A 22,732-nucleotide genomic window follows, 5' to 3' on the forward strand; every position below is an offset into this window, starting at 1 on the left:
GTCCCGATGTCAGTCAGGGGTTGCCGCACAATAATCGTCCACTAGCGCGGGATCGGCCTAGCTCGATTCGGAACGCATCTCTTGGCGTTTTCAGCCACTGCCGAGCCCCACCACGTGCGATGCCTCTGTTGACGACGGGCAGGCCGCCGCTGCTGATGGCTGGACTGTGGAGCTTAGCAATACTGCGCTCACTTCCTCTTCTCCCCAGTGCATTCGGGCCTCTGGGCGGTGCAAAGTGTGCCGTTCTCCGTGCGTTGGCCGATCGTATCAACGCCGAATTGTGACGCGCACTTCCTTTTCCGTATTTTCTTTTGCCCTGGGCGACTCACAGAAAACACACAGCAAAATGGCGTCAGACCAGAGGCCCCTGTACGCAAGAGAGCAGATCGCACAGTACTTCGAGCGTCTAAAGTTGCCTCAGGAACATCGCAAGTACGATGTCGCAGGGTTGGAGCCTGAGCATGCGCTGGAGTACCTCACGCTCTTGCAGAAGCACCATCTGGTTGAGATACCGTTCGAAAATCTGACGTTGCATTACTCGGCCCATCGTCAGATCTCACTTCACCCGGAAGAGTTGTTCAGGAAAATCATCAGAGACAACAATGGCCGCGGCGGGTACTGCATGGAGAACAATTGCCTGTTTGGGACGCTGCTGAGATCGCTCGGATTTCAGGTCTTCTCTGCTGGTGCCCGTGTGTTCGACGACGGGAAGTGGACTGGCTGGTAAGCCCTGCTCTATCTCTGAAACGATCGCTCGTCTGAAATCCTTTCCAGGAGTCACATGGTTAATATCATCACGGTGGGATCCATGAAATACCATGTCGACGTGGGCTTCGGAGGGAATGGACCCGTCGTGCCAATGCCTCTTGATCGGTCCGGCGCCGTCCAGCGACACATCAGCCCCGCAGCAGCGCGTCTGCAGTGGCGCAACATACCCGGCAACACCGACCCCGACCAACGGCTCTGGATTTACGAACACAGAATCGACGAAAATAGCGATTTCCAGATGACGTATAGCTTCACCGAGCTGGAGTTCCTCCCGAGTGATTATGCCATCATGAACTACTTTACCAGCACTTCACCAAGGACCTTCTTTACAAGGGTTATTGTAGGGGAGAAGAAGCTGCTTGGAGATGACGGAGAGCTCGCAGGCAATCTCATCCTGGGGAACACTGATCTGAAGTGGAGGATACGCGGACAGAAGGAAAAGGAGATCAAGTTTGAGAGCGAGCGTGACAGAGTCAAAGCCTTGGAGGAGCATTTCGGAATCAAAGTGAGCGAGGTTGAGAGGGACGGCATCCGGGGGCTTCCTTCGGAGATCAAGTAGGTGATGTAGAACACGGTAGTTGGGGGGCTATGCACCCGTTCTGGAAGCAGAGACTATGAATGACGAGATGGAGTGTATCATTGACTAGTGAACATTGTTGAACATTGATTGCGTGGTGTGGGCTTGGCTCAAAGGAATCGCTGCTCGACCTGTAGGCTGTCAGAACTGTCCCCTGTCCGTAGGCTTCTTGTGCATACCCTCCATGGATTATTCAGCTCGAAGCCCTGCGGCGCCTCCGGCTTATCCGTCTGTCCTCGCATGAAGCCGGTCAATCTGCGGTCGCGCTCCATCACTGGGTGCGTTCAGTATGTGGTATGAGGTCACCGCGGGAGAGTCATACTTTGCTGCAATTCAGTTAGCAATCGCTTCCGAGCGCCCAGCAAGTATCACCACGTACCCTGTCCCATGCGTCAATCCCGCGCCGGGCCTTCTTGCCTCCGTTCTGCATCTCCCTGAGCTTGCCGACGGAGACGGCGCTGAATGCGAACATCTACACGAAGCGTCAACCGGGCTACCGCGCGGCCAGTGGAGGAATTGACGTACGCCGATCATGATCCCGTACGGGATGAGAGCTTCGAAGGGCACGCCCATGGTTGCGAATGCCGCTGCGGGTGCTGTGCTGCTGTGGTGGGGTTTCGTGAAGGTGAGAGCTTGGGGTGAGGTCGGGTCGCGGAGCTAGGTGTGCCAAGGCTTGTTCTGCGAGGGGAGGGCTCCCAACTTCAGGAGGCAGCGCTCTTCAAGCGGCCGAATTTCATCACGCACGCGCTTTCCAGGCCAGATACAGTTATTCTCGGTGTCGCTCGACGCCGTACTTTTACCCGAATCGCGAATACTGCCACCTCCGGGCCCTCTTCCGCCAAGAAAGTCGCGCGTGGCGGCGATCGCGCACCTCCACATCTCCTCAGCAACGAACAGCGCGCCTGCAGGCCTCCCGCATCGCTTTCCAGCGCCCCGAGGCCTTCACAAGTCATATCACGACTCAAGATCACGTCATTGTCCCATCGGACTGTCTCACGGTTCACGAACGACGCGCTACGACTCCCGCACGACGCGCTCGAGCGCACACTTCATGCCCACACCACCGAGCTGTCTGTCGCTCGCACGACCAATGCAATACAAGTCATAGACATTATAGATTGTGACACTGGCGTATTTTGTCTCCAAGCTGGCGACGGTGGTCTCTCTCGCGATGGCAGAGCCCGGCAGGCTCATGGGCCAGAACGCGAGCAACATCGACCCGGAAGACATTGACGCGGACGGAGAGTACGAGGAGGACGACGTTGGATACGAGCAGGCTACCAGGGAGAGCAGCCCGGAGGCGGGTGGGAACACCACAGATGCGGAAGGCTCAGATGTAGATGCAGAAGGCGAAGAGGTGGACGACGACGACGACAGCGAACCTGTTGGCGCGGTCAAGATTGCAGCTCGCGAGGATGCATATTCAGAGGAAGAGGAGGACGGAGACGCCGCAGTAACAGTCGATCTTTCCTCAGATGCCAAGACCAGCGATAGCGAGGGCAATTCCAGTAGTTCCGAGTCTGAAGCAGAAAACCAATGGCAGGCCGAGAGCGAGGACGGCGAGGAGGCCGAGGCCGAGAAATCCAACCCGAATGTCTGCGTGTAAGTTCCCCGGGAGCATCAGAACATGGACGACTCAGAAAACTGATACGTTTGCAGGTACTGCAACGAAGACGAGGACAACGACCCAAGTCCGGAGTTTGAGGAGGCTCTGTCGTGCGTGGTGTGTGGGGACATGGGTGCGTGAATTCCTACCTGCGATGTTCAACTTTTGCGTTTCCGGGGGCTGACATGATCTTGTTCCTGCAGCACATCGGCAGTGCGCCCGAGACGCTAACACGCTTAGCCCCGACGATGGTACGTCCTTGCCCCGTATCCGGCCAGGGTTTTGTGACAACACATTCACTGACCATTTTCACTCAGATGCAAAACGCTGGCGGTGCACGGCCTGCATCCAGAATGACCTCCACGAAGGGAACGAGTCGTCAGAGTCTCTCACTCGTCGTAGGCTCTCATCGGTTCCCAAGTTGGCGAAGGACCTCCTGCCTTCACACAGGGGTCGGGATCCGGGTGGGCACTCCATTTTCAATGACCTGATTCTTCCTGACGATCCCATCGATGGCTCGCGTTCGCTGAGGAAACGCAAGGCTTCGCACGAGGATGAAGTGCTTCCCGCTCGCCAAACGAGGAAAAAGCGCAGGTCGTCCGAGGCGTCCAAGTCCGAAGCTGGACGGTCGGTGACGGCATCATCACCTGGTGCGCGGGCCAGAAGCGCAGTAACCGATGGTGATGATACCGACGGTGCGCAGCTCACCGCCTCCGAGCACGAATCCTCGCGCCTCCGCTCTTCACGCGCCCGCCGGACTAAGCCCAAAAGGAACGACAAACGGCCGCTGATGTGGGTCGAGGAGTCCCAAGGTCTCAGCCTCATCGTGGTGTTTCACCTCAACAACGAGAAAGTGCAGAATATTGTCACCTCCAAGCCGAAGAAGAAGACCCTCACTCTGGAACAGGAACGGCAAGAGCGGCGGAGGGAACGGGACCGGGAGCGCCGCGAACGGAACAGGCGCGCAGCCCAAGCGGCGAGGGAGACGGTGGAGGAATCTCACTACCCCGCGATTCACAGCCAATACACGGCGCCGTTTCACGGGTTTGCGGACAAGGAGATGGACGAGAACAAGAGCAAGCCGTACGGTGGGATACTGTCTGAGGCCGACGCCGATACCTCGAAGACATACCCGACCCACACCGACAGAAAGCGCTTCGAAGACGCCCGCCTCAAAGCAGAAGAGGCCTGGAAGCAGAAGCAGGCCGCGCTGTACGGAGGCCAAGAAACGACGAAGCCGCCAAAGCAAGCAGGACCGCCAAGCAAGATCAAGTGCATCAACTTTGGAGGGTGGGAGATCGACACATGGCATGCTGCGCCATACCCAGAGGAGTACAGCAAGAACCGGGTGCTCTACATTTGCGAGTTCTGCCTCAAGTACATGAACTCGGATTACGTGGCATGGCGGCACAAGGTAAGCGCGGCCCTCCCTGGCACCTGCCCCGACCGACGTGCTAACAACAGCCAGCTTAAATGCCCAGCAAAGCACCCGCCGGGCGATGAGATATATCGCGATGGCAAATACTCCTTCTTCGAGGTTGACGGGCGGAAGAACCCCGTCTACTGCCAGAACCTCTGCCTGCTCGCCAAGCTCTTCCTGGGCTCCAAGACGCTGTACTACGATGTTGAGCCGTTTCTCTTCTACGTTATGACCGAGAACGACCAGTACGGCTGCCATTTCGTGGGCTACTTCTCGAAGGAGAAGCGACCGAGCTCACTCAACAACGTCTCCTGTATCCTCGTCCTCCCCATCCATCAGCGCAAGGGCTATGGTCAATATCTCATCGAATTTTCGTACCTCCTGACTCGTGTTGAGAAGAAGACCGGAAGTCCCGAGAAGCCGCTGAGCGATATGGGCTTAGTTAGCTACAGGAAGTACTGGCGGCTCATTGTGTGTCAAGAACTCCTCGACCAGAAATCACCCGTCAGCATTGCCACCATTTCAGAACGAACGGGCATGACACCAGACGACATTGTCTCTGCCTTGGAAGGTTTACGTGCCTTGGTACGCGATCCGGTAACCGGCAAATACGCCTTGCGACTGGATTATCCCTACTTCAAGCAATACATCGAAAAGTGCAGCAAGCCCCACGAACCAAAAATCAACTCGGAATGCTTAGTCTGGACACCATATGTCATGGGACGCCTAGGTCAGTACGAGGACGGTCCGGCCTTGCATACGGTGCAGCAGCGGGACGAAGTCGATGACGAAGACCAGCCGGAACCAGAAGAGGGCGTTCAAATGGAGATGGCCGCTAAGACAAACGGGATCTCAAAGAACGGCTCGGCTGCCGATGAGGACGACCTTGGGCCAGCTACCCCTGACCTGCCGGCTGAAGATTCCATCAATGGGGGCTCTCCCGCTCCTGGCACTCCGCTTGCAAACGGCTCTACTGCCGCCGTTGCTGGCTCTCAAGCTACAAGCGCTATGCAACCTATACCTCCGACTCGATACGAAGTATTCCCACCCATACCAGGGCAGGCACCAGCAAAACGCCGACCCGGGCGACCCTTTGGCTCTCGTCGCCGAACGAGCACACCTCAAAGCAAGCGTACCCAGCCCCTCTCCATTGGCACAGCCCCTGTTTCTAGGATTCAGTTCTCGCCTAGCAATAGCGGCAAAGCTTCACCGACCGCCAACGGCGCTCTCACGCCCGGCATACTCAATCTCCGGCGCACTAGGAGTAAGTTAGGTCAAAGTGTGACGAATGGCATAGATGGTGACGAGGTCGAAGAGGGCGGAGAGGTCAAGGCGGTCAATGGCAAGCGGACGACAAGGAGCTCCACAGGAAGCCCACGGAATGCCAAGAATGGGAAAGGAAAAGGGAGGATGCTTCAGGAAGATGACACGGACGAGGATGCGGAAGGCGACGATGTGGATGCAGAGGGGGAGATGGACATCGATGCTGACGCTGACGCCGAAGGAGAGGAAGATGATGATGTGGCCATGACAGACGCGTGATCACGAGTTGTTAGGCTATTGTTTGTGCTTTGGGCGGATCTCCGTTTCATCAGATACAATCCTTGACTCGACGGCTCATTAAGAGCGCTTCGTTGACGAATGGACTTGTGATCCTCTACTTCGATGTGGCATTGGGGAGATACCTTGGGTGGGAGTTGACTTTGAATATACTTATTAATCGCTTCTTACACCACCTGGGCTGCGGTGAGGTTGGCTGGCACGTGATGTCACTCGGTGAATCGGCAGGTATTGGTCCGAACTCAACGTCGATCGCCGCTCCCACAATTCCCGCCGCCCAAACTCCTCCACCTCAACAGTACTGAACTTTACCCGGCGGAAGGCATTACACGCAGCGCTAGCCTCTGCACCCCACATTCGCGTCTTGTGTTTCTCCGTCCGCCCAATGTTGCCGTCTACTATAGGTTTCATCTGCGCCAATTCGCAGCTCTTGGCGCGGACATGGAGGCTAATGTGCAGCTATAACACGCACTAGCCTGAGCTTTTACCCGGGAGTTCTGGACGCAGTCGCAAGGGCGGGAACAATCGACTCGGCAGTGACGATAATCGACAACATGCCCCGGTCAGAAAGATGGGGCAATCTATAAGCTTGATGGATTCAACACCTCGCCATTGAACGCCTCTATCACGCCCAACTGACACAACAGCTTCCATCGGCAGTCATGCTGCGGTCGACAGCTCTCGGAGGCACACGCTCCGCGTTAGTCGTTTCGTTGTTACCCGGTCTTGCACTCGGGCAGTTTCTCACTGGTTTCTACAATCCAATCCTTCCTGGTTTCCATCCGGATCCGAGCTGTATCCATCTGAAGGAGGATGATACGTTCTACTGCGCGTCGTCGAGCTTCAACGCCTTTCCTGGTATTCCGATTCATGCGAGCAAAGACCTGACGACATGGCGACTTGTTGGTGAGTTACGTCCATCTACTGCCGTTTCAGTCACCCGGCGACGCCCACGTGTGATTGCCGGCGTGGGGAACATCAAACCCAATCTACCAATCTATGCCAGCTTTCCTCCGCTTCTATCTCCATATTGGCCGTATCGATAGGCAAATGCATTGCCTGTTTCATGTCTTTCGATCCCCGCTCTACAATTCCTGCCCCTCGCTTTTTCGCGTCATCGTACCAGAGTTTCGCTATCGATCGTCAGGAGAGAATTCCAAAACACTCCCAGCCACCTCTTTTTCGCTTCCAGTTGTCCGCCTGGACCCTTCTGCATCGATCCTGGTCTCATCACCCACAAGGACCAGGATACTATCTTTCTGGAACGCCAGGGTGTAGCTTACGGTAGGGAACAGGGAATGCCTTGAACCGCGAAAGTCAGCTCCCGGAGTTAGCAATATCCAATGGATCGACGAGCGGCATCTGGGCACCTGCGCTCCGATATCACAACGGAACGTTCTATGTTGTGACTACGCTCGTGCACGACAAGAAGGCCCCGGAAGATCCTACACGGTGGGATAATGTATGTCGCTACCTCTTTCCATCTGTGGTCGCCGGAGTTTCAACAACCGTTCTCGACTTGGGTGCTATTGCGACTGACCGTTCGTTTGTTTATGCTTAGATCATCTTCTCTACGCCAGACATCTGGGATGAGAGCAAGTGGAGTGATGCGGTCCACTTTGACTTCGAGGGATACGATACCAGTCCTTTCTGGGAAAATGGCGACTCGTACATTGTGGGGAGTCATGCCTATCGTGTGGAGTATGTGCTCGTTTCCGACCATCGCCAGTTTTGAGATGCATTGCTTACAAAGCCAGGCCTGGCATCCACCTTAGCAAGGTTGATCTCAAGACTGGAGAGGTGAAGAGCAATTGGACGAACCTGTGGAATGGCACAGGTGGCTTAGTGAGTTTGCATGCCTTTGGGGCTGAAGTGCGAGGGGCTAATTGTGCCAAGGCACCCGAAGGCCCTCACATCTACACGAAGGATGGATACTATTACTTGATGATCGCCGAGGGTACGCCCTTCGGGACTCTATAGTCTAGCAGAAACTAACGTCCGCTAGGTGGCACTGGCTTGGGGCACATGGAAACAATTGCTCGATCGGAGAATCTCTATGGGCCCTACGACCCTAACCCGGCGAACCCGATCTTGACCAATGCGAACACATCGGAATACTGTAGGTGCGAATCAGTGACGTCTATGCATCTCACCTAACTTGCGTGGCAGTCCAAACCGTCGGCCATGCCGACCTGTTCCAAGATCGCCGCGGCGATTGGTGGGGAGTGGCGCTTTCGACGCGCTCCGGTTCTGAATACATCACCTACCCAATGGGCCGCGAGACGATCTTGACCAATGTCACCTGGGAGAACAGATCATGGCCCGTCTTCAACAATCCAATCAAGGGTGCAATGAGAGGATGGCAGCTGCCGAGGATCATCCAGAATCTGCCTGGCGACGGGTAAGCGCTAACTCCCACCGAGGATCGCATTCGCTGACAAGGATCTAGTCCATTTGTCACAGAAGGCGACAACAACTTGCAGTTCCGGCCTGGATCAGAGATACCGCCGCATTTCGTTTATTGGCGCCCGCCGATCAAGGAGAACTACGCCATCTCTCCCGAGGGTCATCCGAACACGCTGCGTCTGAAGCCATCCAGGCTTAATCTGACAGCGCTAGATGGCAATGCTGGAGGTCCAGGAGGACAAACCTTTGTGGGACGAAGACAGGTCGATACGTTGTTCACTTACCGCGTCGATCTGAACTACAGCCCCAAGACTCTAGAGGAAGAAGCTGGCGTCACCCTCTTCTTGACTCAGGTCAGAACTACCCCTTCATCTCAAAGATACCACAGCACTGACATGCTCGCAACAGAACCACCACGCCCGGTTCGGCCTTACTATGCTACCGCTAGCCAACGGCAGCAGCAGCGCGCTAGTCCCACACTTCCGCTTCGACGCAATCTCCTACATCCCAGTGCCGCCTTCCTTTTCAATCCCCCTTTCGGCTTCCATGCAGAACAAAACCCTCACTATGGAGATTAGGACCGTCAATCAAACGCACTTCTCGTTCGCAGCTGGCTCTGCGAAGAGCAGGGAGCCACTGACAATCTTCGCATACGCACCCGGGGATATTGTTAGCTGGGGGTTTACCGGGACTCTGCTGGGTGTGTATGCGACGAGCAATGGTGGAAATGGGACGACGGAAGCGTATGTGAGCAATTGGAAGTATGAGGGTTGGGGCCAGATTAGGGATAACTTCGCTGGGCCGCTGGTACAGTGAAATGATGTTCGCCATAGGGGTATCCGAAGACTTGTACATATCATCGCGAAAGCACATAAACGTTGCTGTGTCCAAATTGTTCCTCCTCCCATTCTACGATGTTACAAAGAGATCTCGCGTCTCCGCCGCCGTAGTGCCGTCGATTCTTCGGAGCCGAAGAACACGCAGCCTGCACGAGGGCTGTCACCGCAGCACATACCGATATATGCTGTGCGCGGCAGCGACCCAGACCCGGTGTGGTACCAAGCTAAACTCCACGCACGCCCGCCTACTGCCGCTGTGCTGAAACGGAAAACGTCGACGCCGCAATGTCACGTTGCACATGGCCCACTCACCGCCCTGCACATCTGCATTGGGCATGCGGGTAGAAGCCAAAACGGCAATTGCGGCGCCGCAACGCGGCGGACTATGGGACGGCGGAAAGGCGTGGTTTATTTTGGGAGTGAGCAGAGTTTGGCACGACAGGTAACGGGTCGGGGATGGAGATGGAGATGGAGACGATCAACGGTATGGGATCGGTGAGAACTCGAAGCGTCGTCTGATGAGGCTGAGGCAGAAGTCTGGTAGGACAAGTAACGGGAACGGAACGGTAGAGCTCGGATTGTCAAAGTTGGGTTCGCGCGTGAGGCTTGCTGAGGCTGAAGCGGAATGTTCCTCCTGATGTCATTTTCGTCTTCGTTTCCGCATCATTATCTCCTTTGTGCTTAGACTACGCGAGCTCGTCGGTTACATGAGATCGCGTCTCTTCCAGCGAGATTCGATGTTGGAGAGCATTCATCGTGTTTCGAAGTGTGTTTGTAGAAGGGTTTGGCGGCAGCAGGGGTCGTGAAACAGGAATAGCGCAAACAGGGATGAAATTACCCTTCTTGCTTATCGTTAAATCACGTGGAGATAAGGTACAACTGCCCCTCATTGGCGGGGCGGAGGTGACGCATTTCGTTGTCGAAAGGACGATATCCGAGGATACGTGCTAGGACATAACATCGTGAGGGATCAGTGTCTTTGTCCTGACTGCTATCTTCTCCAATTGACTCTCATTCCCGCGATCTGGGCTTTTCTGCACACACCTCCAGCGAGATGCTCAACCTCATATCCTCATCCGTCTTGCTCTTCGCCTTCCCGCTCTTCCTAGTCGTCTACGTCTTCTACAAGTACTTCACGAACCCTCTGCGCAAGATCCGTGCAGCGCACGCTTTGGCTCCCTTCACATCGCTGTGGATCCACTCTATTCGGTGGCGCTCCGTCGAAAATGCAACCCTCAGAGGAGCGCATGAAAGGTTAGGGCCCGTGATCTGCCTTGGTCCGAACGAAGTGAGCGTCAATTGCGTCAAAGGAGGGATAAGAGATGTGTACGCAGGGGGGTTTGAGAAGGGCGGAGATGGAGCAGGGCATAATTGGTACAGGTTCTTCGCGAACTATGGAGGGTGAGTATCTTCAATAGATTACTTGACGCTGGGAGTGCTGACGATATGCAGCGTCGATAATATGTTCTCAACCGGAGGCAATAAGAGACATTCGACGCGGAAACGGATGCTGAGCAACATCTACAGCAAGTCGGTCGTCACTGCGTCGCCCGCACTACTTGCGCAAACGGCGTCAATCCTCTACGACCGCTTTCTACCTTACCTTGCATCTACCTTTTCTCAAAGCCAGCCTGGCGTTCTCAATATCTATGCTCTTCTCAGTGCGACGACTATGGACATCGTAACCGGGTACATCTTCGGTCTGCAGTCGAGTTCGAACTTGATCGACAATCCGAAGCAGCTGGCCTGGTACCTGGACCTTTACAATTCGCGCCGGTCATACAACTTCTGGCCGCAAGAGCTGCCAGGCTTGACATCATTTCTCGAGAAGTTGGGCTATAGGCTAGTCCCGAAGTGGGTGGACGAAGCGAATAGGGAGATCGAGAAATGGACGAAGGGCATGTGCGAAAGAGCTGCTGGTGCACTCCGACAAGGAGAGATAGGGGTCAAGGAGACGCCGGTTGTGTACCAGCAGCTCGCAGTGGCACTGTCGAAAGAAGCGAAGAAAGCTGGCGGTGAGAAGACGGATCTAAGCTTACCGATTGCGAGTGAAGTCCTAGATCACCTCGCCGCAGGCTTTGACACATCGGGGATAACACTTACTTACGTTATCCATGAACTCTGCCTTCATCCGGAGATTCAAGCTGATCTTCAGCGAGAGATTCGCAGCCTCTCTCCACCCATTGTACCCTCTTCTGTCCCCACTCTTCCCGCTCCCAAAACGGTAGACGCGCTTCCACTGCTTCACGCCGTGATATGGGAAACCCTCCGTCTACACTCCGCAATCCCTGGCCCACAGCCCCGTGTTACTCCTCCACAAGGCTGCTGTCTCGGCCCTGACGAGCATCCCTACTATGTACCAGGCGGTGTGAGGGTGAGCGCCAGCGCGGGGCTACTGCATCTGAACGAGGAGGTGTATGAGAGGGCCACCGAGTGGAGACCGGAGCGGTGGCTAGGCTTGGACAAGGTTGACGAGGAGAAGAGGAAGGATATGGAGAGTAGGTGGTTCTGGGCGTTTGGAAGGTTAGTCAAGAACGCGTTGAGCTTGCGTTCGGATACTTACTCTGGCAGTGGCGGGAGGATGTGTGTTGGAAGTCACTTGGCTGTCTATCGTAAGTCTATCCTCTTCGCCCCTCTCGAGTGACATGTCCTTTGTGGACAAGGCAGTGTTGGTGTGGCAGGTGGAGCGGGGTCCCGGCCTCAAGCGCCATTCTCCGAGGAGGTTGCGAGGCAAGGCTAGCCTTGGTTCTTTGCCCTCATGCCAGAGCTCATCGGTGAATTGTGGCCGGAAAAACTGTGCGAGAATTATTCTTGTAGTGACACTCTCGGGTCGAGCACCAGGCGTCTAGGATGGGAGCCATGCTGACATCAGCTCACAGAGATGAAGTATATTATCGCCGCGTTATACTCCAACTACACAACCACCGTCGTTGACGACACCGGAATCGAGCAAATAGACTCCTATACGGCACCTCCTAAGAGCAACAAGCTCATGGTCAGATTGGAAAGGCTAGAAACACGAGGCATGTGAATACCGGGTAATCTCCACACCTCTTTCCTGTGTCGCTCCACGCTATCTGTGAGAGTAAAGCACCAACAGCTGGATGCGCGTGGGTCCAGCCAGTGAGCTTCGAGTTTGGGTAATCTGGAGAGGAGGGGTAGCGGTTCGGGAACGGCCGGTGTCGGATGGGGTAGGCTATGTAGCACAAGTGTGCGTCTCCGAGGTCTATCCTGATGCTGAACCATGGTCGTAGCAATTAGCTAGCGACGGTGCGGCAGAATGACACGGGATTACCAGTGTTCGACGTGTAGCCTGAAAGAAATCTGTGGAGGTCATTGACTAGTGCGAGAAATGATAGTCAGCTGAGCATTGCGATTGGTGAACTTTAGGAATTGGTCTTGCTGTGTCATGGAGGGGCACTGCGCTGCATCTTCTGAAGCCGGAATGTGATGTGATCCCTCTTTGTGCCTCCTCGGCCGCTCCCTGTCGTCTTCAGAGTCAGTGTGCAGATCTCGGGAGGCAGGTCAGCATCATGTCGAATCAAGCATACCTCAAAGCCAGACAGGTCTTCAGATCGTTTGGACCCTCCACTTCCGCAGCATCCAAGCGTGCAGCGCATGCTGCGAAATAGTATTGGTGGGCTAGTTTGCGTCACCCAGTCACAGAGCGCATGCGCATAACGAACGCCTCTTGGCCCACATGAAGCCGTCCCACGCACGCCGTACAGCATCCTGCCGTGGCCGCCCTTTTCGGTTGTTGGTGCAGGTCATGGGTGAGCGTGGAGACCCTCTGCCGCAAGGGGTATGGACTCGAGTTCGTCCAGACTCGTTCTTGCTTCATGGCGCCTGTTGCTTCAAGCTGCTGACTGTGTGGGTTACGCAGTGTGGGGGTTTCTTCGAGGCCCGCCCAACACAAGATGATGGGGCTCGAACTTACTGTACATGTGCTGAAGAGGCTTTGTAGACGAGCCTACAAATACAGGAGGCCGGGCTGTGAGAATGAGCGCCCGCTCGCACCACTGCAAGCTGCTACTCGCTCACGGTTAGCCGACACTTGCGTTGAGCCCAGATAACGACAAGCTGCGGGACAGGGGCTCTCGCGGATGCAGACGACTCGGCCAGAGACCCGAAGCCAGAAGATTCTAGCCACTTGCCAAACCAGCTACAGACTCCTAAAACGCGCCGCTATGTGCCCCGCGGGGTCTGGAGGCTTGCAATCCAAAAGAGGGGTTAGTCGGTGGGTGAATACTCGCGTTGGCCGTAGCTTCTGACCGCAGATATTGCTCGGAAGCTCTGATTAGCCCATAGTTATGGGCCCAACTGCTAAGAGACTGTGTCGAAAACGAAGATCCGCGCGGAGTCAAGGGCCGCGCGGGAAGTGAGGGCTGAAGAGCGTCCCTGATGATCAATGAAGCTTTGATTGTAGGGTCCCTGCTAGAAACCGTATGCCAGGTCGCAAAATCTCCGAGAGAAAGAGGGATCACAGGAAACATGTGGTCAGTCACCCGTCCGCTTCGAGGCCGGGCATAAGCGATCGGTCGCTCGACGCCTGGGACGAGCTGCCTTGCCTCAGCAATCCGCGTGCGGCTGCAAAGCCTGGTCCACTTGCCCGCTCTTACCAGACTCAGCACTCTGCAGTATTCATCTAGTGATGGGAAGAACCGGACGAGAACTTGCCAGCGAGGCGCAACCGTGACGCGCACAATATAGCGCAGATCACCGGGATGTGCGTAACGCCCACGGCCGGGATGCTTTCGCAGCATAGGGATCAAAAGGCTCCAAATTGATGTTGATGATGGACGAGGCGCTTCACGGTGACTGCGATGGAAGTACAACCGCTAGATTGCGGATCAAGCCACACCCAGCCCATTGCTCGCTGGATTGATTGCGCACGAGATTAACTGCGAGTGTGTCCGCCAGCCAAGCGCAATGGCAGCAGCGAGAACATGTGCCGTCCTGCAGCAGCTCTGTGGCGCTTTCCACGGAGTGCATGCGTGGGCCAAAGAGGGAAGGCGCGGCGTCGTCGAGGGGGCTTCCCTTTTCGGACGGCCAACAACAGAGGGGCGCCAGTTCGGGGCCGCGCGCTGCCAGTGAGGAGCCCTACGGCCGGCGTGGACCGGGCATCAAGGGCGATTGGGGGCGGAGGCATTGCGGCGGGCACTGCGGCGGGCCCGCACGTCGGAGCGGAACCCGTTTGGAGGAGTCGGGTCGCCTGGGCCTGTGCTGTTGCTTCCCGTGACGACAATCTACCGTGTCTCAGGGCGAAGCATGGCGGAAGAGCGGCGGCGCGGGCGCCTGGCCGGGCAGGATGCGTTGATTAAGCCGATATAGGGCCATGTTTGAGCGTCATTTGCGCGGGTGGAGGCCAGCAGCGGCATGTGCAGTCACGTCTGCAGGTACCGCGGCCGCGCCAGATGAATATCATCGGGGATGGAGGGTGGGAGAATGGGCGCTGGATCCGCTGAGCGCTCTGAGCGAGCAGCCCGTTCCGAGGGAGCATTGTGCCGCAGAAGAGGCTGTAGCAGTCAGATTGCCGTGATGCGCCAGAGACGACGAGAACCAGGAGGTTGATTGCGGACCCGGCGCGCGAGGATTGCTAAGACCGGGACCGGCTATATTGCTGCTGTCAGGGGAGAGGCTTCCGGGCAATCAGACGCCGCTCGAGCCCGCGCAGCGCCGCCAACCGAGCGCTGTTTCGTGGCTAAACGGGCAGCGAATGGCGATGCTGGTGGTGGTGTAACATCGTAGAATTCTTCAGGATGCGGAGAGGCCGCAGCGCGCCCCGAGCACGCCCCATCCTGGCAGGCAATCTGTCCCAGCCACCGCAAGATTCAACGGCGATCTGCTCCCCACTTTGCACCTCACCGCATCAAACGACATCATCCTTCACGCCTCTCCGTTGTGGGACGCCATTCTGCCGCGGGGGCCCCTCGCTCTTCCGCCGTTCCCGCGAGCCTCCGCCTCAACACCACGCTGCGCATCGCCATGCTGCTGGCCACGCGCAGTAGGCGCTGCTTACTCGTCCTCACGATAATTCAGGGCCGAAATAGCACGCCGTACCGGGCTCCTCCATCGCCTTTTGCGCCGTCCTCTGTCGTGTGACGTGAGTATGCACTGGTAATGCAGCCAGCACCCTTAGCTCCCAGCGTTCTGTCATGCTTCGACGCATCGAGTCTTGAGGTACCCCAAGAGCACTCGCCGGCGCCGCTGAGCTACCTGCGTGCCAGCCGCCATGTGCGCAGACGTGCCCCGTACCACGCTGGCCGGCAGCGAGTGGTCGCAATGGCCGTGTTGGCGAAGGACTCAGCTCGTCCAATGTTTTGTGCCTCGAGGCTACGGGTCAGAGGAACATGTAACGAACAGGCTGGCGGCGGAGGCTGCTCAGATATTGGGCGCCAACGGGAGTTATATACGGCCTCTCAAGTAAAGTAGTTTCAATGGCTAAATTCCGAGTGCTGTTTGGGTGTTTGCAGGCCTGTGGTTCTACCACTTCTGCACGCGTTGCAGCGATCCGGGTCCCCCGTCGAGCCCTGGACGGCGCCCATACCACCCCTCAAACCTGGGATTGCCGTTGAGTTGACGCACGACTGAAGGCCCTTAGCACCCATGCTCTGCCGCCGCCGATTCCGCCTGTGCAGCAGTGGCCGCTGCTCCCAGGCTGCATGGGTCCCCCTCGCAGTGGTAGAATGTGACAGGCGGTTTATTGTTCCGTTCTACTTCAAAACAGGCCTTGGCTGGTAGTCTTTCTGCGCCGACCGTTCTTGACATATAGACGTCTCGTCTACGTTGTTTTCCGGATCCTTCTGGCGCTCCAACCGTCCCTGCGCACCGCCGTGTTTCTTTTCTCCCCCCCAGATGGGCGTCAGCGGGCTGGACGAGCTTCCTTATTGATCGCGTTTCCGGCGTTGCGCTGAGCACATAGCGTTCGGTCGTTTCCCACCACATCCCGGCGTGACACCGCGAGCACGTCGTTGCAGCAACAGAGCCACGAAGAGGAGCATCTCCCAGACTGACGGCGAAAAGCAAAGAGAAGGAGCAATTCCCAAGGCGGACCAGACTGCAAAAGAAAGGCTTGTTTTGGGCATCGCTGGGCAGCGGACCAAGAGTTCGACGCTTCTTACTGGCTGGACTAGGGAGTCAGTCTCCTGCAATCCACGCCGCCGCTCGTTCACCTAGCTCCCCCAAATCCGGTAGCGCCGGCTCTTAGCCGAGATCAGAAACCTCGACGTCGACTGTGGCGTCGAACCAGATCCGCGCCCGTTGAGCTTCTGACTTGACGCGAGAGTAGCGAGCAGGCGTGGAGGATTGGAAAGTGGGCTTGGGCTAGACGACGACTGCGGAGAGGCCGTGACCACTAGCGCTCTCCCAGAGGCACTCCCGCCCGACCCACTAACCCAAATATTCCTCCCATTCCACCTGGACACGGCCACTGTCGTTCTGGTTCACTTCTTCATATTCGCTCTTCACCTTCCCAGCCCCGTGCGGCCCCCCGCGACTGCGACATTCGAGCCACGCGGTGGGCATTTTGTCGACTCTCCTGGACGGATCGTCTTCCTGGTTGGCTGGTCCAGCAGCTGCATAACGCTCGCAGGACTCTCAGGCGATTCTCTTTGTTCTCGGTCCATCCTACCGTGGTTCGGACCAGCATCCGTGCGGCATTGCGGCCAGCATAGCGCTATCCGGAATCGTTGAAGGGTGAGAGGTCGGCTTGGGAGGGCTCTTTCAGCAGACTGGGGGTTTCTGGTACGCCAGTGCACCCGGGCCAGAGCGCAAAGGCAGTTGCCTGCGCCCGGCGCTACGCCATCCTCCCGCTCGACAGCGGCGGTCCGGTGCGGACAACAGTCGTCCCAGGGCGTACCGTCTGGTGCTGGTTCTCGCTGGGCGTTGACAAAACGGAGCGACCACCACCACCACCACCTGGCAACTCATCCACTCCCAACGGCCTTGCCCTCCCTCTGCGCAGGCAGCGTGCGGTCTGCACAGGCGTCGACACAGCGCCCGCGGTTGCACAGGCACCTTCGAGCGGCGCGGCAATAGTGCTCATGGGTGTGCCAGCCACGGTTGCTCCTTCTTCTTCCCGGCCCAACCGTGATATCGTCCCTTCCCCACAATCGCCAACGCGCCTGCAGAGATAGGCCGAGCCCTCTTTCCCCCAACCGGCGCTTTCCCCTTCTGCACCGCTTCTGCTGCTCGTTTGGGCGTCCGCTCGCTACCGTCTCTCCCCGACCCACCCAGCGCCACCCTCAGCGCCCAATGCTTTTGTTCGACATCATCGGTCAGCCCTCTCCAGCATCTCCTACCGGCACAGCCTGCTCCTGAGCAGTCTTCCAGACATATCTATACCCGGCGGTCCCCTCCACCTCCGGCCAGTTTCCCTCGACTCTGTGTTGACCGTGTTCCAGAGATACACAGACTGGTCCTTCTAGCCGCGGGAACATCGCCATCTCACAGCATCATCAATTCAATCTCTCCATGATCCTCGGGCCTAGCCCACGTTGCATTTGTCCGACAACTCGCTGAGCCAGGTACCGTGGGCGCGCTCCGGCTTCACTCTATGTACCCTTATACCTCCCCCGCGAGTCTCTATCACCAGCCCGCGGTGTCGAGCCACCACATTCCGCTGCGAAGGTACGAGAAGAGCCCAGCGCCAGTACAACGGACGCTCTCCATCAGCATCAGGACCGGCGCTAATTCAAAAACCCCCAGCACCGATATCTCTCTAACCCTACGCCAGCAGCCCAAGGAAGCGCTGGTGACGGCAGAGGGCAAGGAGAAAGGTGCGTAGTCCCCTGTGAAGCCTTCCGGCCAGTCCCACTGACATGGACCAGCGCGGAAACCCGTGGACCCGCCCCCAATTATACAACTCCATGTCGAGCAACGCGCGGACCCCCCACAGTGAGTGCATTCATCAAACCGACCATACTGCCTAGCTAATTCACGACAGACATTTCCTCCAGAGCCCGTATCTGTTTATGTGCACGAGTCTCTGGAAGGTCGACAAGAACGAGCCTTGGGATGGCGTCGGAAACAAGTCCTTGGCCGGCTCTCTAGTGTCGTCGCTACATAGGCTCAAGGATATCGACAACAAGGATGGAGGCTTCTTTGTCTTCGGAGACATATCAGTCAAGGTGCAGGGGACCTTCCGCCTGAACTTTAGCCTCTTCGATCTTCACAAGTAAGCAGGCCAGTGCCGTCACCTTAGCTAGGCCAATCACTGACTACGTGAAGAGATACGAACGAGGTGCAATACCTAGGAGGCATCACTTCTGAGCCGTTCAAAGGTATGCCAACGCCAGGATACCCACCTCGCTTTCCTTCGCTAATGTGTGCTAGTACTGCTGCCAAAGGACTTCAAAGGAATGGAGGAGTCGACCTACCTTTCAAGAGCGTTCTCAGATCAGGGTGTTCGATTGCGTCTTCGCAAAGAGCCGAGGGCGATGATGGGCAACAAACGACCCTTTCCGTACGGCCCGGACGCGCCCATCTCCAATACTCCTATCAGGCCTAACATGCAGGAATACTCCTCGTACGGAGACGAGTCGACATCGCCGAACAAGCGTTTCCGCCCAGACACCGAAGACCGCAAGGAGCAGTACTCAGATCATACCGGAGCGACCAGCTCGGGTTTCTCGTCGACCTACACGACGCCACAGTACCCAGTCCGGAATTCAAGTCTCTCCAGCGCATTCAGCATGTCGCAATACCCGACCTTCGGTGGTCTGACCACTGGGAGCACGTCGCCCTACCAGTTTCGTCCTAGTATCTCGAACTCGTCAAGCTTCTACAACGACTCCTTACTCTCGACATCGAGCGCCGGCCCCGTCTCTGCCCCCATGCCCCCACAGCAACGGTATAATGAGTTGCAGCCATCATATACCGGAATGTTCTCAAATTTTGCGCCGCATCGAAGCACACCCTCTTCGGCACTTGCATTCTCGGACGATGCTGCCGGCCTTGGGAGTTACCGACCAACATCGGGCGTGGCTCTAGGCGGGGAAGATCACCGGCCCGCAACGGCTGCCGGAATTTCTCCGCCCATGTCGATACCGCAGGCGCCGCAGTCGCAGCCATCTACACACCAGTCTCATGACTCTCTTGGTTCTTCCAGAGGTGCGTCCTATAGTCACTCCCCTGAAATGGTCCGGACATCGGGCTATTCAGACCGCGTGCAGCTAGGCACACAGCTGCACAGCGCAAATCGCTCCGCAGCGCGTCTTGACGACCATTTCCAGAGCAACGTACCGGTATACCAAGGTCAAAGGAATGCCCTCCAGGTCCCTCCTTCAGAGCCGAATTTGACAAGTCATACAGATACTGGAGCAATCCCGCCTTCCCTGCACTACAATCCGGACTTGAGTCAATCCACTGAGGCGCACAGTGCTAACAGTGGGTGATGACAGTTCCAGCTCGTCGCGATAGCGCTACCTTCCCCGAGCAACTCGAATACTAGGAGGGCGGGAGTGGCTGCAAATCGGCTCGGCGAGGTGCTGTGCCAGCTTGATACCCTTAGAAGGCGTTACGGACCGGCAATAGGAGTTTACGAGGGGCTGAAGCCCTTCGGGGGCCTAGGCAATGACTGTACGTTTCAGGCGGGGGGTTCCGTGGGAGGGTAGGCTATTTGATTTCGCTCTTGTTCTCTTCTTTACTTGTATTTGTTGCGATGATTGTTACTGCTGATTTAGAGGAAGGAGGTGGGGCTCTAAGGGCTTCGGGCAACCATTTCATGCATGGGGTTAGGCGCTCGGGAGCACTGGAAGGGAAAATGCATATGGGGGCACTACACTAATGGGGATGTCATGCACTGTTATTGATAGGATGGATTTTCGGCAAGCTTTCGAGCAGGGAGGATGGTTTCTCGCATGGCATGTATGTACGCACGCTCGAAGTCATGAAGGCGTTTGCTGATAACACTTGCTTCTGCCAATGCACCTGCCCCTGCATCAGTTCCTGCCACAACCGGTAGCACTAGCCAACAAGCAAGCTTTCCCCTCCCTTATCATATGACAGCCTCCAACCCGAGACGCTTTTCCTTAGTTCAAACCTTCTAAGGTTACCTTTCACATGTCTGCACGCTCCCGACCCAATCAGCACTAACGCATCAGCCTCATGTACGTCCTCATTGCCCTTGAATGCATAATTCCCTCACGACGCAGCATCGAAGCCCGCACCGACCACCTGCTCCCCGCCATATCGGAGCGCCCCTCCGACGCTGGTGAACTGGCCAGCATGTGAAATCACTAGCTTTAGTCGCTAGTCTGCCGCATCATCACCCTCGGAAGCCGGATAATTTTCACATTCAGGTTCAGGCGCGGAAAAGCCGCAAATGCCCGCGCTGGAGCCACGGATCGCTTCCGATTAGGCAGATTTGGGTTTGCATAGACTCAAGATAGAGTTTGGAGCGGCGCTGGCTGGCGCTGCGCCACGCTGGAGGGGACCACGCAGTTTTGGGGTTAGTGAGGGTATGACGTGCATGAGGAGGTGGTCAGGTGATTTGGCGTAGTTGGGATGGGGCGTGTGATTGGCTGGGCGGCGGATGAGAGTTGGGACGGTTTTATTGTGTTCGCAAATGCGATGGGCGTTGAGTATTGGGAAGATACAAAGGATTCGTGGTCTTGTGAGGTTACCGAGGAAGAGATGCAGAGGTTAGGTGCTTCTTAGGTGTTCATGAACGTTGCTAGGGCGGAGGCAGCGGCCCGATCGGGAAACCTGTTGAGGGTCATATCCTCGGCTTGGGCTAACGAACCGACCTTCCCGCTTCAACCTCAATAACCGCTAGCTGTTCTTTTCACGCCACATGATGCCATATGCGCAGGACCTAGGTGGGGATAGCGATGCCAACATACATTATCAACGAGACAGCTAATGGGGGAACGATATGGTAAGGTTGTGAGCGTCCAAGGTCTAAGTTCAAGACATCAAAAGTTCCTGGATATGAATAGAAAATCTTTAATGGTTTCCGCGGAGTTCGCATTCCAATTGTAATTTCTTTTCACGGCGCGTAGCCTTCGCGTAGCTTGATGGCTTCTAACAAAAAGTGGGCTCGTACTTAATAGTTAAGAGGGAAATCGCTTACACATTCGCAGCGCTGCTCGAAGCAGTAAAACCCATTCCTTCCGTCGTTTTGCACGCTTACACATCCTTGGCTGGTTTAAGGTGATAGCATCAGCGGCACGGCCCTCCCGCTCCTGCCGGAGACCGCGAGTGGCACGAGCAGAAACACACTCAGCGAGTAAATTCGTATTAGATGCTTAACACATTATGCTATATGCTTCATCGTAGAACTGCAGTACAAGGTGGCCTCGGTACAGGTTGAGGCCGAAGCGTAACAGGGGTCAATGTTGGCTTTGCTGATCCTATAACGCTTTTTCGGGAAGGCGATAAGTATGCTGCGGAACAGCGCGGAGTTCTAATGTGGTAGATTCCGAGGTGGGTTAGCTGTTCGGGCTAGTGGTAGAAGTATAGAGGGTGGGTATAAAAGCCTATTTTAATGCCCTGTTCCATCTCTCCACCAGCAGCTCAAACTTCGAACGTTTCCCTACTCTAGCTACCTTCCAGCACTCATAATTCTAAGCTATGTATTTCAAATCCCTTCTCCTCTCTCAGTTCCCCTGCTTCACCTCCGTAACCGCCCAAAGCCCCGGCGACCCGGACTTCTACAACACGGTCGCAGAAATCTACTCCGGCCCCGGCTGCGCTGAAGAATACTTCGTCTGGGCGGATCCCATTTTCGGTCGCGGAGGCATGTGCCAGAAGCTCGATCGGAACGATAACACGCCGGATATTTTAAGTTATAAAGTTACTTCGCAGTATCCTGGGTGCTCTGGTAAGTGTTGCTTTGACGAATTACCGGGAGGGAGAGGTGTGACGGAGCACTGACTTATTCGTAGCGACGCTTTATACGGATGATGGATGTATGAGCACGCCATATCCGGCGCCGGTGGGCGAGTGTGTGCAAGGCGCAGATGGGGCACCTTTTGTTGTGGCGTTTGTGGAGTGTCCATTCTCGTAGAAAGTGTGACAATGGATCATGTAACAGAAGGAAGATGAAAAGCAGAGTATGTGTGTACACTAAGGTTGGCTTAAAGGCATCGGATTCTTACCACCAATATCTCCGAAAAAGGAGGCATCCATGCCAACGCCTTTGGGGTACTCGGATAGTAAATAACCCGTAGTTAGCCGATACAACAAGCACATAGCTAACCGTGGTGCAAAAGGATCGCTTAGTGCTCTGCAGAATAATGTCAAATCTCCGGTGCCACTAACATATTAACGGTACACCTAATATCTGGATTCTTTCCGCTACCTCTCCTTTCTCCTCTGGCCTGGCTTCTCCGTCTTATTAACCCCTGCATACCTAATACAGGTCTTCAATAATGCAGCGCATCCGTTGGACTACCTAATGTCAGCAACTCCTTCATCGCATCCTAAATCTTTCTTCCATTGCCCATTGATATATCTTACTCTATAGCCTGGAGAACATCTAGGGTATACGTGGCTGCTTTTCCCGTAGCACGTGCTGAAGGTATCTACCTTCTCCTTCGTTCCTCTGGATCGTG

General features: G+C 56.1%; 10 protein-coding genes across 10 annotated transcripts; 7 read left to right on the forward strand and 3 right to left on the reverse strand.

Annotated features, from left to right (window-relative positions):
• Positions 1-144: 144 nt before the first annotated feature.
• Positions 145-1,405, forward strand: BU26DRAFT_609013 (arylamine N-acetyltransferase 1). The gene is made up of 2 exons (XM_033835893.1): positions 145-723; positions 775-1,405. The coding sequence occupies exons 1-2, from the start codon at positions 347-349 to the stop codon at positions 1,325-1,327; spliced, it is 930 nt and encodes a 309-aa protein (XP_033678665.1). The 5' UTR covers positions 145-346; the 3' UTR covers positions 1,328-1,405.
• Positions 966-1,944, reverse strand: BU26DRAFT_465042 (uncharacterized protein). The gene is made up of 4 exons (XM_033825183.1): positions 1,871-1,944; positions 1,721-1,817; positions 1,525-1,619; positions 966-1,476 (listed from the first exon to the last, which is right to left on the reverse strand). The coding sequence occupies exons 1-4, from the start codon at positions 1,916-1,918 to the stop codon at positions 1,456-1,458; spliced, it is 261 nt and encodes an 86-aa protein (XP_033678666.1). The 5' UTR covers positions 1,919-1,944; the 3' UTR covers positions 966-1,455.
• Positions 1,945-2,059: 115 nt separating this feature from the next.
• BU26DRAFT_465044 (uncharacterized protein) lies at positions 2,060-6,077 on the forward strand. The gene is made up of 5 exons (XM_033825184.1): positions 2,060-2,947; positions 3,005-3,084; positions 3,155-3,202; positions 3,269-4,365; positions 4,420-6,077. The coding sequence occupies exons 1-5, from the start codon at positions 2,517-2,519 to the stop codon at positions 5,911-5,913; spliced, it is 3,150 nt and encodes a 1,049-aa protein (XP_033678667.1). The 5' UTR covers positions 2,060-2,516; the 3' UTR covers positions 5,914-6,077.
• Positions 6,078-6,224: 147 nt separating this feature from the next.
• Positions 6,225-9,201, forward strand: BU26DRAFT_492362 (glycoside hydrolase family 43 protein). Its single transcript, XM_033826113.1, has 9 exons — positions 6,225-6,837; positions 7,227-7,393; positions 7,493-7,632; positions 7,689-7,776; positions 7,828-7,888; positions 7,937-8,050; positions 8,101-8,332; positions 8,381-8,690; positions 8,746-9,201. Exons 1-9 carry the CDS (start codon positions 6,594-6,596, stop codon positions 9,151-9,153), a joined length of 1,764 nt encoding a protein of 587 aa, XP_033678668.1. The 5' UTR covers positions 6,225-6,593; the 3' UTR covers positions 9,154-9,201.
• Positions 9,202-10,096: 895 nt separating this feature from the next.
• On the forward strand, positions 10,097-12,467 carry BU26DRAFT_523253 (cytochrome P450). The gene is made up of 4 exons (XM_033829999.1): positions 10,097-10,577; positions 10,629-11,699; positions 11,748-11,788; positions 12,056-12,467. Exons 1-4 carry the CDS (start codon positions 10,231-10,233, stop codon positions 12,205-12,207), a joined length of 1,611 nt encoding a protein of 536 aa, XP_033678669.1. The 5' UTR covers positions 10,097-10,230; the 3' UTR covers positions 12,208-12,467.
• A 743-nt stretch (positions 12,468-13,210) lies between these two features.
• Positions 13,211-14,030, reverse strand: BU26DRAFT_106628 (uncharacterized protein). The gene has a single exon (XM_033819336.1). The coding sequence runs from the start codon at positions 13,937-13,939 to the stop codon at positions 13,349-13,351; it is 591 nt and encodes a 196-aa protein (XP_033678670.1). The 5' UTR covers positions 13,940-14,030; the 3' UTR covers positions 13,211-13,348.
• BU26DRAFT_106637 (uncharacterized protein) lies at positions 13,921-14,642 on the forward strand. The gene has a single exon (XM_033819337.1). The coding sequence runs from the start codon at positions 14,123-14,125 to the stop codon at positions 14,495-14,497; it is 375 nt and encodes a 124-aa protein (XP_033678671.1). The 5' UTR covers positions 13,921-14,122; the 3' UTR covers positions 14,498-14,642.
• A 1,418-nt stretch (positions 14,643-16,060) lies between these two features.
• Positions 16,061-17,220, reverse strand: BU26DRAFT_509475 (uncharacterized protein; the record flags this gene model as incomplete). Its single annotated transcript, XM_033827148.1, has 3 exons — positions 16,061-16,233; positions 16,571-16,730; positions 17,035-17,220. The coding sequence occupies 3 exons, from the start codon at positions 17,218-17,220 to the stop codon at positions 16,061-16,063; spliced, it is 519 nt and encodes a 172-aa protein (XP_033678672.1).
• Positions 17,221-17,475: 255 nt separating this feature from the next.
• Positions 17,476-19,770, forward strand: BU26DRAFT_106658 (uncharacterized protein). The gene is made up of 5 exons (XM_033819338.1): positions 17,476-17,953; positions 18,005-18,071; positions 18,121-18,351; positions 18,405-18,457; positions 18,510-19,770. The coding sequence occupies exons 1-5, from the start codon at positions 17,731-17,733 to the stop codon at positions 19,568-19,570; spliced, it is 1,635 nt and encodes a 544-aa protein (XP_033678673.1). The 5' UTR covers positions 17,476-17,730; the 3' UTR covers positions 19,571-19,770.
• A 1,917-nt stretch (positions 19,771-21,687) lies between these two features.
• BU26DRAFT_609019 (uncharacterized protein) lies at positions 21,688-22,383 on the forward strand. The gene is made up of 2 exons (XM_033835894.1): positions 21,688-21,999; positions 22,064-22,383. The coding sequence occupies exons 1-2, from the start codon at positions 21,750-21,752 to the stop codon at positions 22,183-22,185; spliced, it is 372 nt and encodes a 123-aa protein (XP_033678674.1). The 5' UTR covers positions 21,688-21,749; the 3' UTR covers positions 22,186-22,383.
• The last annotated feature ends 349 nt before the right edge of the window (positions 22,384-22,732 follow it).

Source organism: Trematosphaeria pertusa (assembly GCF_010094035.1).
Source record: "Trematosphaeria pertusa strain CBS 122368 unplaced genomic scaffold BU26scaffold_16, whole genome shotgun sequence".
Taxonomy (NCBI): Eukaryota; Fungi; Ascomycota; class Dothideomycetes; order Pleosporales; family Trematosphaeriaceae; genus Trematosphaeria; species Trematosphaeria pertusa.

Excerpts from the sequence above, each read along its gene's own strand:
- BU26DRAFT_609013 (XM_033835893.1), top strand. The coding sequence starts at position 347 with ATGGCGTCAGACCAGAGGCCCCTGTACGCAAGAGAGCAGATCGCACAG. Across the intron at positions 724-774 it reads GACGGGAAGTGGACTGGCTG|GAGTCACATGGTTAATATCA; the intron begins GTAAGCCCTGCT and ends AATCCTTTCCAG.
- BU26DRAFT_609019 (XM_033835894.1), top strand. The coding sequence starts at position 21,750 with ATGTATTTCAAATCCCTTCTCCTCTCTCAGTTCCCCTGCTTCACCTCC. Across the intron at positions 22,000-22,063 it reads GCAGTATCCTGGGTGCTCTG|CGACGCTTTATACGGATGAT; the intron begins GTAAGTGTTGCT and ends ACTTATTCGTAG.
- BU26DRAFT_492362 (XM_033826113.1), top strand. The coding sequence starts at position 6,594 with ATGCTGCGGTCGACAGCTCTCGGAGGCACACGCTCCGCGTTAGTCGTT. Across the intron at positions 7,777-7,827 it reads GGAATGGCACAGGTGGCTTA|GCACCCGAAGGCCCTCACAT; the intron begins GTGAGTTTGCAT and ends AATTGTGCCAAG. Across the intron at positions 8,691-8,745 it reads TCACCCTCTTCTTGACTCAG|AACCACCACGCCCGGTTCGG; the intron begins GTCAGAACTACC and ends TGCTCGCAACAG.
- BU26DRAFT_523253 (XM_033829999.1), top strand. The coding sequence starts at position 10,231 with ATGCTCAACCTCATATCCTCATCCGTCTTGCTCTTCGCCTTCCCGCTC. Across the intron at positions 10,578-10,628 it reads TTCTTCGCGAACTATGGAGG|CGTCGATAATATGTTCTCAA; the intron begins GTGAGTATCTTC and ends GACGATATGCAG. Across the intron at positions 11,789-12,055 it reads AAGTCACTTGGCTGTCTATC|AGATGAAGTATATTATCGCC; the intron begins GTAAGTCTATCC and ends ATCAGCTCACAG.
- BU26DRAFT_106628 (XM_033819336.1), bottom strand. The coding sequence starts at position 13,939 with ATGCTGCGAAAGCATCCCGGCCGTGGGCGTTACGCACATCCCGGTGAT.
- BU26DRAFT_465044 (XM_033825184.1), top strand. The coding sequence starts at position 2,517 with ATGGCAGAGCCCGGCAGGCTCATGGGCCAGAACGCGAGCAACATCGAC. Across the intron at positions 3,085-3,154 it reads CGTGGTGTGTGGGGACATGG|CACATCGGCAGTGCGCCCGA; the intron begins GTGCGTGAATTC and ends TTGTTCCTGCAG. Across the intron at positions 3,203-3,268 it reads CACGCTTAGCCCCGACGATG|ATGCAAAACGCTGGCGGTGC; the intron begins GTACGTCCTTGC and ends ATTTTCACTCAG.
- BU26DRAFT_465042 (XM_033825183.1), bottom strand. The coding sequence starts at position 1,918 with ATGGGCGTGCCCTTCGAAGCTCTCATCCCGTACGGGATCATGATCGGC. Across the intron at positions 1,818-1,870 it reads CGTACGGGATCATGATCGGC|ATGTTCGCATTCAGCGCCGT; the intron begins GTACGTCAATTC and ends CGCTTCGTGTAG. Across the intron at positions 1,477-1,524 it reads AGCTGAATAATCCATGGAGG|GTCGAGCAGCGATTCCTTTG; the intron begins GTATGCACAAGA and ends GACAGCCTACAG.
- BU26DRAFT_106658 (XM_033819338.1), top strand. The coding sequence starts at position 17,731 with ATGTACCCTTATACCTCCCCCGCGAGTCTCTATCACCAGCCCGCGGTG. Across the intron at positions 18,072-18,120 it reads CAACGCGCGGACCCCCCACA|ACATTTCCTCCAGAGCCCGT; the intron begins GTGAGTGCATTC and ends AATTCACGACAG. Across the intron at positions 18,352-18,404 it reads AGCCTCTTCGATCTTCACAA|AGATACGAACGAGGTGCAAT; the intron begins GTAAGCAGGCCA and ends GACTACGTGAAG.
- BU26DRAFT_106637 (XM_033819337.1), top strand. The coding sequence starts at position 14,123 with ATGTGCCGTCCTGCAGCAGCTCTGTGGCGCTTTCCACGGAGTGCATGC.